At 37.8% G+C, this 15667-nt stretch overlaps 1 protein-coding gene across 1 annotated transcript in view; it reads right to left on the minus strand.

The window, feature by feature from the left end:
• Positions 1 to 1078: 1078 nt before the first annotated feature.
• The window catches only part of ISOC2 (isochorismatase domain containing 2), a gene marked incomplete in the record, with an annotated part of 78151 nt that continues 63562 nt past the window's right edge, over positions 1079 to 15667 (minus strand). Inside the window, 2 exon segments of the mRNA XM_053689922.1 lie at positions 1079 to 1279; positions 10072 to 10189. Coding sequence (XP_053545897.1) covers positions 1199 to 1279; positions 10072 to 10189 — 199 coding nt within the window.

The following is a 15667-nucleotide window of genomic DNA, read 5'->3' on the forward strand; positions in this document are numbered from 1 at the left end:
TTCTAGCAGACAGGGATTATTTAGAGCAACCCACTGCTCTGTATGAGCTAAACAATTCTATGAATATTTACCAAACATACAGGCCTGGTTCTCATTACCATTATATTGAGTGATCTCAGACTTCTGCTTCTTCGTTAGTTCCACATTTGCTCAATCATTCTAAACAGGCATTGGGGATGGGTCACCTGACTGCTTTGATGTATGATGCTATAACAACTGTTCTTAAAAATGCAGGAAGACTGACAATCAGTGTGAATCTTTTATCCAACATCATTGGGGGTCATGGAAATAATAACCTTCAGTCAGGGGCGTATTTTGACCTTGGCAAACAAGGAACTTGCCTAAGGAGGCAGATTTTTTTTTTTTGGGGGGCAGCACTTTTTGAGTCTTTCTACACAGTACACACTCACTATACACTAACTACACTACACACACTCACCTTATAAACACACACACACAATTGAACATGAACATTTACTTTGGAAATGCCATGAAAAAAAGTCATGTTACACCCTCACCTTATAATATTATGGCCAAAGAAGGCCTAAAACCTGGTGGGGGAGCAGCAGAATTTTGAGTGCCTAGGGCAGCACAAAGCTAAGTATGCCACTGCCTTCAGTTATATAATAAACCCATTATTGCCCAGAACCTTACTTCAATAAACCTCTAACTTTACTGGTCCCCTGCACAGCCATTAAACCTCTAAGAATTGGACTCCTAGAACCTACGGAGCCCCCTATTTGACCCTCTCAACCAACACAAATTTCCAGCACTAAAGGGCCCCCCTATATGAGCCTCCCCCAGCACAATCCCACAACTATGCTCTTCCCACACACAAAAACAACTGCTTTTTTTTACAGTTAAATGTAAATGTAGTGACATCTCTCTGTCCTTTTACTAATATACTACATTGCTAATATCAGACACTTTCTGTTCCCAATTAAATGTTAATGCCTTATTATTACTCTGCAGCTTTGTATGGCCTCACTGCGTCCCAGATTTAGCATCATTCCATGTCAAACAATTAAAAAAAAAAACTAATACAATTTCTAATAACTATTATTCTATTAAAGTTAAATAAATGATAGTTATTGCTTTTATTTCAATAATCAATTAGTATTTTGTACAATACAAAATGTGAGAAACGTTTTCTTTCTGTTGCTGATTTCAGTCCATAAGTTGGCAGGAATACAGAATTTTAGGTGAAGAGAGGATTTTGGCTTTGAAATAAAGACAGAAGGCCACTGTCAGGAGCTGGCTCCTTTATGAGCTTTTGAACCTTAAAGAAAAAAAAAAAGAAATATGAGAGATGGTTAGAAACATTATGTTGCAGTTTCTTGATTCTCATCTACCTGCAGATCTCAGTTAGGCATAAAGTTTACCACTTGACCAGGCACAACAGGAATGTAATAGCAATCAGATGGCCGGAGAAAAAGTAAAGATATCGGCCAGGGTGGGAAGGTTATTAGAAAGACTTGAAACAACTGTGTTGCAAGTGACAAACAAAACAAAGTATATAGCCAAATGTTTTCTTTCGTGATTCAGATAGAACATACAATTTTAAGCAACTTTCAATTTACTACTATAAACAAATTAGCTTTGTTCTGTTGCTATCCTTTGTTGAAGAATCAGCAATGCACTACTGGGAACTAGCTGAACACATTGGTTGAGCCAATAGCAAGCCGCCAATCAGCAGCTAGGACCCAGTAATGCATTGCTGCATTTCAACAAAGGATAACTAGATAATAAGGATAATTAGATAATGGAAGTAAACTGATAAAATCATATCTTTACATTTAAAAACTTAACTGATAATCGCAAATACATAACTAATCATGCCAAATAAGGTTATCCAGAAAACCTCCAAATGTTTTGGAGACTTTTCAATCCCACTCATTCTATCTTTACATATAATGCACCCCATTTATCAATTGATAGGTGGAAAATCTTCCTAGCAAGGGAACCTGTCCACCTGTCTTTATAATTGTACAAGGAAATCCTTGTGCAACTCTGCCCCTGTTCTTGCGTGATGAATCACATGTGAGCACAGCCTGTCAATCACCCTGAACAAATGAGTTTGGGATGATTTAACTACGCCGTTTCTGAGGTTGCAGTGAGGGGAAGAAGCAGCGGTCGTAAGACAGTTGCTTCTAACTTGTGCTAAGCAGGCCTCTGCTTCTTAAAGGCAGAGTGTACTGTATAATTTTCTCCCCAGTGTTCCCAGTGATCCATTTTAACTGCTAGAATATATAAAATTGTTCACAAATAGTTAATTTAGCTCTACTTTGTCTTTGAAATAACTGTTTTTACCTGTTGTATCTCCACATATATCTACACTAAATTCCAGTGGGGGTGGAGAGATAGGTACTAAAATTGTTATTTTAATCACTTTAAGTATTGGTAATAATGTATACAAAATAGATAACATAAGGGAACATTTCTGTGTAACGTGTGATAAGATAATGAGGTCTGCTCACCCTGCATACTCAGCCCATTTTAATAGGCTGTGTTAAAAAAAGAAATAAATAAACAACACTACTATTTCATATACAACAATAAACATAACAAAGCGAGTTGCATGCATTGGATACTATGCCGCTGACATAACAAGTAAATGGAAACACATTAAAGAGAAAATAAATGGAGGTCAATATCATAATGCAACAAAAAATTGTTTCAAAAGGTTATTTCAATGAAATGGGGGGGGGGGGGGGAACCAGCAAATAGAAAGAGCATGCAATGGTTTAAACGTCTGATTAATTGGTAACAGCCATCAGCCAATCACTAATGCATATATGTCTATTCTGTCAATTCTTGCACATGCCCAGTATATATATAAAAAGTGTATACAAATTTTGTTAATGGAAGTTGGAACCTTGTTTAAATTTGCACGCTCCATCTGAATCATAAAAGGTTTATTTTGACTTGAGTGACACTTTAACTGCTAACCTATCTGAATGCATCATTTACGTTGTCAGGGTGGGTAGACTAGGCACTGTTTTTCTATCGCTATATGGTCGCTTTGCAACTTTTACAAGGATTGTTTTAAACAATATTTTTTTCGATTGCTTGTTAAACCACTGTTTCCATTTTAAAAACAGACAGAAAACAAAATGTTGACTACTTTTTCTTTTACTGGATTTTTAACAATTTTTAAAGTGTAAATTGTGACCCCACTTCCTTGCTGATTTGTGTCTTTCTAAGAGACCCTTAAACAAGATTTTACCATTGTAAAAGGGTTTTTATAGGGGATGTGCCTCCATGCACGCTAAGTCTAGACTCGTTCACTTTCAAAGTGCCTGCACCTACATTAGTGAACTTGTAAACTGGAACAAGCATTTGTGACTGTGAGTTCAGTAATGAGCAACAAAACTAGTGTGAAATCCTATAATATAAAAGGCCAAGTGTATTTGTCCGAAGCTGTCATGCGCAGTAGACACTGCACAAGGACAAACACACCTGGCCTTCAACAAACTGACCTGGACTGGCTGCTGGCACCTAATCCGTGAAGGGGCGGAGCTGTGTTGTGATGGGGGCAGAGCTGGATGTGAAGGGGTGGGGTCTAAGTGTGGTTGGGGCAGGAGCTGCCGTGGCTGTCTGAGTGTCTGCATGAGAGAGAGAGCAGCACAAGAGGGGAGATATAGAGCAAAAGAGAGGGGTGAGAGAGCAAAAGAGAGGGGTGAGAGAGAGCAAAAAAGAGGGGTGAGAGAGAGAAAAAAAAGAGGGGTGAGAGAGAGAGCAAAATACAGGGGAGGGAGAGAGCAAAATACAGAGGAGGGAGAGAGCAAAAGAGGGGGAGAGAGAGCAAAAGAGGGGGAGAGAGCAAAAGAGGGGGAGAGAGAGAGCAAAAGAGGGGGAGAGAGAGAGCCAAAGAGGGGGAGAGAGAGCAAAAGAGGGGGAGAGAGAGAGCAAAAGAGGGTGAGAGAGAGAGCAAAAGAGGGTGAGAGAGAGAGCAAAAGAGAGGGGGAGACAGAGAGAGCAAATGAGAGGGGGAGACAGAGAGAGCAAATGAGAGGGGGGGAGACAGAGAGAGAGAGATCAAAAGAGAGGGGGGAGAGAGATTAAAAGAGAGGGGGTAGAGAGAAAAAAAGAGGGGAGAGAGAGAGAGCAAAAGATAGGGGAAGAGAGAGCAAAAGATAGGGGGAGAGAGAGCAAAAGAGAGAGGGGGAAGAGAAAGCAAAAAAGAGAAGGGGGGAGAGAGAGCAAAAGAGAGGGGAGAGAGAGCAAAAGAGAGGAGGAGGAGAGAGAGAAACCAAAAGAGAGGGGGGAGAGAGACTAAAAGAGAGGGGGAGAGAGACCAAAGGAGAGGGGGGAGGGAGAGAGAGAGCAAAAGAGAGGGGAGAGAGAGAGCGCAAAAGAGAGGGGAGAGAGAGAGCACAAAAGAGAGGGGAGAGAGCGCAAAAGAGAGGGGGGGGGAGAGAGCAAAATAGAGGGGGGGGGAGAGAGCAAGGGGTGGGACCGCTGTACTGCAAAAAATGGCCCGTGTACACAGGCTTTAGGACTAGTTTGTTTATAAAAGATTTAGTCCTTATGGTGTCCTTAAAAGGGTAATAAGTTATGGGAGACATCTTGCAGGGACAGGGACAGCACCTTTTTTTTAGATCATTTCAAAAGGTTTGGTCATCAAGCCCTAGATCTTTAGATTTTGGATGCAGCAACAATAAAAAAAACATAATTTTTTTTTTTTTTCTTTGCTTTCCCGTCCTAATGATGCTTTTCGATTAAAGGGACATAATACTCATATGCTAAATTACTTGAAACTGGTATACCTGTAAAAAGCTGAAAGGAAAATATCACCTGAGCATCTCTATGTAAAAAAGGAAAATATTTTACCTCACAACTTCCTTAGCTCAGCAGAGTAAGTTCTGTGTAAAAAGTTATACTTTAGCTGCTGTCCAGCTTCAGGTATAAAAAAATAAAAAAAATGAAGAAATGAACTGCAGCCAATCAGCATCAACAGTGCTGAGGTCATGAACTCTTTTACTGTGATCTTATGAGATTTCACTTAACTCTCATGAGATTTCATAGTAAACTTCCTTAAACTGAATAGGGAAATAACGTGAGTGTTCATGATGCTCACTCCTTTGCCTGTCCTTGGACAGGCATACTGATTTGCTGCAAAGTCCTTTACAATGTTGTGTGTATACTTAGGACATTTTTAGGTAAAATATCTTTCTTTTTTACATAGAGATGTTAAGGCAATATTTTCTAATCAGCTTTTTACAGCTATGCCGCATCACTTTCAAGTGTTTCAACATTTGGGTATCATGGCCCTTTAATCGACTAATTGGAACAAATATTTTTTCCCTATATTTAAAATACAATCCACATACTGAGTGTTACAAATAGAAACTTCAGACTAAAACTTTAGAACTTTATATTAACACAACTGTTTGTCCAATTTTTAAACAGCAGAACAAATTTTTATAATTAAGCAAAACAAAGCCACAAACTGTTTCAAAAGAGGTAGAAGGTAGACTATCACATATACCACCTTTCAGAAACTTTCAATGTCAACATGACCACATGCTCCTGGTTGAGGCTGGCTCTCAGATGGTGTTGAGGTGCCTGAGATGCATACGTAGGGTTTTGCCAATTTCACAAACGTGGGATATTTATCTTTGTAAGCTCCACCAATGCAAGGGGCCTCTTAACAAAGTAAGCCTGGACTTCATTCTAACATAAAAACATAAATTATGCTTACCAGATAATTTCATTTCCTTCTGTATAAGGAGTCCACAGCATCATTCCTTACTGTTGGCCACCAGGAGGAGGCAAAGACACCCCAGCTAAAGGCTTAAATATTTCTCCCACTTCCCTCATCCCCCCAGTCATTCTGCCGAGGGAACAAGGAACAGTAGGAGAAATATCAGGGTATAAATGGTGCCAGAAGAGAATATAATTTAGAGGGCCGCTCATCAGAGAACACGGGCGGGGGCCGTGGACTCTCCTTATGCAGAAGGAAATTATTATTATCTGGTAAGTATAATTTATGTTTTCCTTCTTAATATAAAGAGAGTCCACTGCATCATTCCTTACTGTTGGGAAACTTATACCCAAGCTCTAGAGGACACTGAATGATAACAGGAGGGACAAAAAGAGAGCCGGACCCTAATCTGAGGGTACCACAGCCTGCAAAACCTTTCTCCCGAAGGCCGCTTCAGCAGCTGAAGCAAAAACATCAAACTTGTAAAATTTAGAAAATGTATGTAAGGAAGATCAGGTAGCCGCCTTACAAAGCTGACCCATAGAGGCTTCGTTCTTGAAAGCCCAAGAGGAAGCCACTGCTCTAGTAGAATGAGCCGTAATTCTCTGAGGAGGCCTATGTCTCGCTATCTCATAAGCTAAGCGGATCACACTCCTCAACCAAAAAGATAAGGAAGTCGAAGAGACCTTCTGACCCTTACGCTTCCCAGAATAGGCAACAAACAAGGAAGAAGTTTGTCTAAAATCCTTAGTAGCCTGAAAATAGAACTTCAAGGCACGAACCATGTCCAAATGATAAACGTTCCTTCGAACAAGAAGGATTAGGACACAAGGAAGGAACCACAATCTCTTGATTGATGTTGCGGTCTTACACAACCTTAGGAAGAAACCCTAACTTAGTACGTAGGACAGCCTTATCAGAATGGAACACCAGATAAGGAGGTTCACATTGCACAGCGGAAATCTCAGTAACTCTGCGCGCAGAAGCAATAACCAGTAGAAAAAGAACCTTCCAGGACAATTTAATGTCAATTTCATGCATAGGCTCAAACGGAGCCCGCTGTAAAACCTTAAGAACAAAATTCAGACTCCAAGGAGGAGTCTTAGATCTGAAAACAGGTCTGCTCCTAATCAGAGCCTTAACAAAGGACTGTACATCAGGAAGCTCTGAGAGCCTCTTGTGTAGTAAAACAGACAGGGCCAAATTTGTTCCCTCAGGGAACTGGCTGAAAGACCCTTCTCCAGTCCATCCTGGAGAAACGATAGGATCCTGGCAACCTTAACTTTATGCCAGGGGAATCCATGCTCTTCACACCAGAATAAATAGGTTCTCCACACCTTATGATAGATGCGACGAGTAACCGGCTTACGCGCTTGAATGAGAGTATCAATAACTCTCTCAGAAAAACCTCTCTTGGCTAGGACTAAGCGTTCAATCTCCACGCAGTCAGCCTCAGAGAATCTAGATTTTGATGAACAAAAGGACCTTGTTCCAGCAGATCCCAGCGACAAGGTAACTTACATGGAGGAGAAGATGACATCCCCACCTGTGACAAAAGGCAAAGAATGGCTGTGGGATGGGGGAAGTGGGAGAGGTATTTAAGCCTTTGGTTGGGGTGTCTTTGCCTCCTCCTGGTGGCCAGGTTCAGTATTTCCTAACAGTAAGGAATGATGCCGTGGACTCTCCTTATATTACGGAGGAAAATATCTTGAATATCTATATGCAGTGGTAAATAACCAGCTATAAGGTTAGGGAAAAAATATCTAGCTCTTAAAATAAATATATACTTATAGAGGTTGACTTTGGTACATATTACAATGAATTAAAAAATAAAAATGAAAAAAAAAGTCAAAAGCTCTAAGGACTATATATCAATAACAGTACAAAGTCTTACACATTTATCTATAGAGTACATATAATAAGCAATAACAAGCGATCCGCTTGTACACATGAATTCAAATAACAAATCCCATCAATCTAGGGCTAGGTGTAAATAACAAGCGTGGCACTGTATCATACAAAGCATAGTCCAAAATCACCTGATTTAATATAAACAATCCAAATAATGACTCCTATTATTTCTAGGTTGCACATAAACCAGGAGTAGTTGTAAACTTATACTGTCCTGAAAAAGTGAAAAGTAAACGTCTGTAGAAGTCCTTTAGGCTAAGGGCATAACCATAAAACACAATACCATGTGCAGGAGTTCATCGTAGTGAAGCAGTTGGTGCTGTGCACAGACCAACTAATTGCAAACCAACTAATCGATTATGAGATTCGTCGACAACTATTTTCATAATCGATTATATCGATTAGTTGTTGCAGCTTTAGACTGGATGTTTGTTTGGAAAATAAAAATAAATCTGTTTTATTTATAAAATATTTCTTTTAGTAATTATCAAATGTGCTTCTAACATATCAAATACACACAGATACATAGATAGATAGATAGATAGATAGATAGATAGATAGATGATTAAATGGTATACATATAGTGCAGATATGTCTATTATACGGTATTCTTACTTTAAGTGGCTGTAAATGCATGATATTTGTTGTTGATTCTCAGTGATCATAAAATTAAAGGGACATGAAACGCAAAATCTTTCTTTCACGATTAAGAAAGAGCATGCAATTGTAAACAACTTTCTAATTTACTTTTATTGTCAAATTTCCTTCGTTTTCTTGGTATCTTTTTTTCTTTTTTAAACAGGGACGTTCGCTCAGGAACTTGCATGTGTCTGAAACACTATTTGGCAGCAGTTTTGCAAGAACGTTATCCATTTGCAATATCACTAGATGTCAGCACTATTTCCTACCCCTTAGTGTTCCAGACAGATACCTAACTGTCTCTTCAACAAAGAATGCAATAGGAACAGAGCAAATTTGATAATATAAGTCAATTGGAAAGTTTTTTTAAATGATCACACATCCCTTTAAAAATAACAGAAAATTCCCCTTCGATGAGAGACTTCATTTAGAATTTCTGACCAAATGAGCTGAAAGCCTATGATATCACTCAGCCCTCCCCTTTAATTTGATTGAGGGAACATTGCTGTTATTTGGCTCCTTTTATTAATCAATCATAGATCAAACTTTCATATTCCAAATTAAGTTGTTGGCTCCACAATACTAAACCTTGAGAATCAAGATCTTAAATTAAAATTAAAACTTAAGGCTTTTGTGGGCAAAGCTGACTTAAAGGGCCATAATACCCAAATGTTTAAACACTTGAAAGTGATGCAGCATAGCTGTAAAAAGCTGACTAGAAAATATCTCCTGAACATCTCTATGTAAAAAAGAAAGATATTTTACCTCAAAAGTTCCTCAGTAGCCACCTCCCATTGTAAAGGACTTCTAAGCAGCATTTTAGTATGTCTGTCCTGGGACATCTGAAGGGATGAGCATCGTGCACTCTCATCTTATTTCACCAATCAGGTAAAGGAAGCTTACTATGAAATCTCATGAAAGTTAAGTCAAATCTCATGAGATCACAGTAAAGGTTCATGACCTCAGCACTGCTGATGCTGATTGGCTGCTGTTCATTTCTTCATTTTTTTTAATTTTTTTACCTGCAGCTGGGAGCAGTTGAGTATAACTTTTTACACAGAACTTACTCTGCTGAGCTAAAATATCTTCCTTTTTTACATAGAGATGCTCAGGTGATAATTTCCTGTCAGCTTTTTACAGTTATACTGCATCAGTTTCAAGTGATTTAGCATATGAGTATTATGTCCCTTTAAGGTTTAGGTAGGAAACAATATCTGGACAGGGGTTCTTGTGGTGGGTAGTGGGTGTCACAAAGGGAATGTGAGATGTTGGGTTAGGGGCACTGTGACTGTGTAACCCACCAATAACAAACATCCAGCTATTAAACAGATTATAGAATCAATTTGCAAAGCAGAATAATTTCCTCATTTAAAATATGTAGTAAAGACAATCTAAGTGAATAACCCGGTTTGCACATTCAGTGTTTCAATCAGCAGTGTTAATGCAGTGAGGGGGTCAGATTTACCACCTAGTCATTTGTGCTAGATGTGGGTGGTATTTGCAGCTTCAAAACCAAGCATCTTAGTGGCATTAGCATTAGACTAAAACTTCTGAAATACACTGATGTGGCATTTACGGATTTTTACTGTGGCAACTGGTTTAGACATTTTTTTTTTAACTATGATTTTTTTTCCAAGTCAATACATTTATCGGCTTAAGAAAATGTCAGATTGTAATCTAGACAACCTTTATACAAATCAATGCAGGACTCTGAAAGTGAGCTTCCTTTTTTATTCTTATCACTGTCTATCATAGGTTTGTGCTAATTACAGTTTAACATTTGACTCTAAATAGGGGGAAAAAGATTAAATTACCTCTCTAAATTTGGGATGTGCAGCATCCCGAACTAACTGTAGGATCACTCCTTCACTGGTGGTTAGAAATGCCCCGCTCTGCTTCATCCTAGAAAGAGCAACAAGACGATCCACCTGGCTGTTTGAAAAATAAATAAATAAAATATTAGAATTTTAAAACTAAGTTATTCCACTGGCACTACTAAAGTAAGTTGAGTCCGATGGCACTAATAAAGTACTTAACTTGTTTTTTGTTTAAAGATATAGCCACATTAAATTTGTCATTGATCATCTTAAAACAGCTCTCCCTAGGACCTTTTTAATGGATGAACCAACCAGCTGATTTCCCTGACCACCCGGCTAAAATGTAAGCCAATATTAAGCTAAAATTAGCTTGTATTACCATTTTCATTGTTTATAGCACAAATTATAATTTTTTTTTAAATATGTCAATCTGTGTAATTAGTTGGTGCTTTGAATAGCAAAATTGTTTATAATATTAGAAAGTATTACACTGCCCCAAGTACAAAAGATAGCATACAGCGCCAAATGGAACACACAAGCTCTCTAAAAAAAGATCAACTAACAAGATCGTTAATAATGTTAGGAGCGCCTAGCAATGCTGAAATGTGCAGGTTGCTAGGCGCTCCTAACAGTCTTTGTATTATTACACTGCCCCACTTGGTCACCCGGCTGGCAACATTTTCTGTGGAGAACACTGCAATTATACGGCAATAATACAGAACATTGCAGTTAGTCATCTGATGAAGGTGTGCCTGTAACACAAAAACTTAGGAAAAGTGTGCCAACTTACTTAAAGGATTACTTTCTGTTATAATTTTTAAGCTAAACAACTAACATATTAAAGTTAATAAACATTAATTAAAACCTACTGACCTATATTTTCTCCCAAACGAAGTTTCATAACGTTCTAAAAGTTATATCTTTTATTCGCCGATGATGTCACGTTATCCTGCCCACTATTTTCAGCACTGCGTGTTCAAAATACTTAAACCAATAACTTTGTGTTTAAAGCGCCATTTTGAAACCTAGGTATTGTGAACGGATTGGTACAGAGCAAAGGATACCCACAGAGTGGGTTTGGAAAACAATTAAATTTGCAGACAAGATTTCTGATATACGGTAGAGATATGTTAATGAAATGCTATTGATAAAAAGCATATTTGGGGTAGTTAGTTAGTAACAGGCATAGAAAATATTTACTTACAGTGGCCCTTTAAGACTTCTTACATCACACAAAGGCCTAGATTATGAGTGGATCGCAAAATTGCGCTTTCGAGAGTACAATATTTGCACTCCACTCAGTAATAACAGTGAACGCAAATGTGTGCTGGTATTACAAATTAAGTGCAATGTGAATGCGACTTCGCATTGCCTGGAAGCCTTGCGCTCACAAGATCACGCTTCCATAGGCTCCAATGGGAGCCTTGTTCTCATGCCGTGAGACACAGCAAAGCACCTAGCACAGTGCAGGGGGTAAGTCGTGTAGCGCTTGCGCCGCAAATTAAAAATATATATGAATATATACAAATATATTTATGTGTTCATTGTGTATATACACACATATTAACACATAAATATATATAAACACAGTCCCCATAGACCGCAATACTCTTTTTTTTAACACCCCACATTCCCTCACTTTAACCCCTTATAACTGCTTTGTGCAGTTTTTATTAAAAAAATAAAGAAGTTTATCTTTTAAATTCATATAAAACTACTGTCCACTTTATTTTGGGGGATATTGGGGTACACTTTTTTAATTAACCAGTGGTCTGACCTTAATTGCGGTAAGTGCAAAGTGCTACCAGGATCTCGCGGGAGCATTATCCAGCCACTTGTAATGGCTGGTTATTTAACATTTCCCTTTAAACAGGCAAATTTGCCCCCTTTATGGGTGCACGTTAAAATAGCGCTCCACTTGTAATCTAGCGCAAAATAAATATAATTATGTGTAGTAAAACAACTTTGCGATATACTTTTATCATTTATTTCCCCCAATGTTTCTGTAATTTAAATCTAAAAATTAAAAGTTTTCCAATTCTTACAACTGGAACATTACATGACAAGCTTCACAAACCTGACCCTGCCACATATCAGTAGCTATTTGAATTAGTTTAATCCAAGATATTTTAAAAAGCGATCACAGTCATCAAAAATAATCAAGCTGCACTCCTGGAACTTTCCAGAACTTCCTGAGATATAGTGGACAGTACTCTTAAGGGATTTTCTCTTCTTGGAAAGAACAGTAACGAACAAGAGACAGAATATTGATTGTCTATATGATATTAATAATTGTCACATTATGTTCTTGTTGAAATTTAATAAAGAATAATAAAACAAAGAAAATAGCCAAGCTGGAAAAATGCCAATGTACAGTATTTGATCTTCATTTTCCGACAACATCACCCTGAACGACCTATAATGATCGACCATCAACAAACACTGCAACCGATAAGCCAAACAAAACAAATACACACATTTAAATTGGTGGATTTGAGCTCTTTTTACCTTAAATCATTTTCTTATCACCTCCAACGCCAATCAGAAACATTGACAACATTACCAGCATGCAACATGGCCCATTCGGTGAGTGCTTCATTTTATAATGGGTAAATTAAGTCCATGAATCTGTTATTTTACAATTGTATAGCAAGGAATACAATTTTTATTAAAATAACTTTTATTGTCACAAACATTGCAAGAAGTAAACTTTTAATGTGTGTGGGTTAGCGCGTGTATTACAAATTGAAAGTAAATGTTTGTATGTGAACGAAAGCCGACATGTGCTGACCTAAGGATTTTGGATATTGCAACTTCATTAGCTTATTTTCCCCAAAGACTTCAATGGAGCACGCAAAATTGAAGAAACCTAACACTTATCACTTGTGCGCTAATCCGATACCACATTAGACATACCGCCATACACTTTCGGCATTTATCATTGCACAAGCATTTAGTGTAAACTACTTGTGCAATATTGCCCCTTGCACATTCGCGGTCAAACGGCCCCTAGCAAGGGGTGTCAATCATCCCGATCGTATCCGATCGGGATAATTGCTGTCCACCACCTCAAAGGTGGCGGACAAGTTAATTAGCAACGGTCTTCGAGTTAATTAGCAGTGGTCTTAAGACCACTGCTTCTTAACTTATGTTTCAGGGGAACCTGAAACTACAGGGGTAGATTGTAGCATTCGCTGCTTGATAAATCTACCCCATAGTGCTAACTTGAAGGTAGTTTAGAATATTTTACATTCCAATGTTCTTTACAAAAATGTTCTATTTATTTTTTTGAATATATATATATATATATTTTTTTTTTTAATCTTTTTTTTTTATTGTTTCAGCATATATATATATTCAGCATCATAAATTCCAACATATTATTTATGCCATGCAAGGCACATCTTCAAACAAACCAATAATTAATCACAAATTACATCTGCATCTTTATATTATTAATGCAATTAAAATCCTAGATATTAGATCATCAAAGAAAGAAACCAAAAATAGGATAGGGATAATATTAGCGTGATCTAACTCATAGCTAATCCCATTAAGCCTTCTAATATCTAGTTTATATTGCTGAACCATTTTAATTCCTAAACCAAACCTAGGAAAAGGACAAAACAAAACTAAACAGAACAGAAAACAAAACAAAGCCAAACAAAACAAAACAAAACAAAACAAAACAACAAAAAAAAAATTCTCTCTCCCTCTCTTCCCCTATCACTCTTCCTTGTCTACTAGATCCAATTACCATATCCCTAGAAGTACCAGTTCTGTATTCTGAAAGGGAAATATAATATAATCTATCTCTGTATTCGGGAAAGACTTAATAAATGATGTCCATTTACCAAAGAATTTTCTGATATCAGATTCATTATTTATATTAGTGTCTCGCTGTTCTAAAATACATTGTTTTTTGAGGAAGTTTTTTTATCTCTGCCACACTGGGTATTTCTCTAGTCTTCCATTTTTAAAAAATTAAATACCTAGCTGCCAAGATAGACACACTTATTATTTTTTCATTTGGCTGTTGTTCTTGCTGGTTTTCAAAGCAAAACATAATCAGACTTGCCGACAACTCCAGAGGGGGGATCTTAAGGGAAGTGTTCATCCAGAATTCTAATTTACGCCAGAATTGCCTGATCAGGGGGCATTCGAACAGCATATGCAGAAGATCTGCCGCAGCCAAGGAACATTTGGGACATTTATGGAAATTCATATTCCGGAGCTTATGGCCTTTTTCCGGAGTATAGTAAAATTTGTGTAACAATTTAAGGTGTGCTTCTCTCCATGTCGCTGAGAGGGTAGCTTGTGTCACTTTATGGATGGACTTTTGTAGAAATTTAGGGTCGATACTATCTTGAGCCAAAGTTATGCTCCAATCTTGAGCAATTTTCTCGAGAGTTTGTCTCCCTTTTCCAGCTCCCAGGAGATAATAACAATGGGAAATGGACATGCGTCCTTTCTTAACTAACATGAACCACTCCTCTAAACAGCCCAATTCCCATTGCCACTTTGCCTCCCTCATTAGCTCTAAAGCATAATGCCTCACTTGTAGATAGGCAAAGAACTCTATATTTGAGAGATTTAAATTATTCTTAATTTCTTCAAATGTTTTGATACATTTTTTTTCCCAGTCAATCAATTGTAGAATCCTGTTCAGTCCTACTAACTGCCAATTCTTAAAAATTGATGAGTCCAACCCGGCTTGAAATAATGGATTCCCCATAAGGGGAAGATACTTAGAAACCTTGCAGTTTATGGAGAGAAGCTTCCCTATCTTCCACCATGCCTTTAATGGTTGAAAATCATTTTAATTCTCTTAATTCTAGTTGGCAGTCCTTTTGGCTCACAATGCAACAGTGCGCATGGGAGATATGGGTTGCAGACACTCTCCTCCAACGCGTTATTCAAATGTAATTATTACAAAAAATCCAGTCTGCCACGATTCGTGCTAAAAAAGCAAAATTATAAAGCCGTATGTCAGGTAGCGCAAAACCTCTGAATACTTTGGCCTGTGTTAATTTATTCAGGGCTATCCTAGGTTTCCTCTTCTGCCATATAAAGGCTCTAAGCAAGCTATTTAAGACTCGAATATCCCTTTCTAAAAGTAATAATGCAGTATTCTGTATCACATACAATAATTTAGGGAGAAGGACCATTTTAAATAAGGCTATCCGTCCCGAGATAGAAAGTGGTAGGTTTTCCCAGCTTCAGAGTTTATCTTTAATTTTTGTCAAGATTGGAGGTATGTTGAGATTATACATATCGTTTGGTAATATAAATGTATTTTTATATATATTTTGAATGTGGCATGGTTGTTGGTAACAGACGGGATGGTCTGAGTATTTCCAAAACTGCTTATCTACTGGGATTTTCACACACAACCATCTCTAGGGTTTACAGAGAATGGTCCGAAAAAGAGAAAAATTTCCAGTGAGCAGCAGTTGTGTGGACAACAATGCCTTGTTGAAGTCAGAGGAGAAAGGGCAGACTGTAACTCGAATAACCACTTGTTAGAACCAAGGTATGCAGAATACCATCTCTGAATGCACAATACATCGAACCTTGAAGCAGATGGCTACAG

The sequence above is a fragment of the Bombina bombina genome, chromosome 8, assembly GCF_027579735.1.
Source record: "Bombina bombina isolate aBomBom1 chromosome 8, aBomBom1.pri, whole genome shotgun sequence".
In the NCBI taxonomy this organism is placed as follows: Eukaryota; Metazoa; Chordata; class Amphibia; order Anura; family Bombinatoridae; genus Bombina; species Bombina bombina.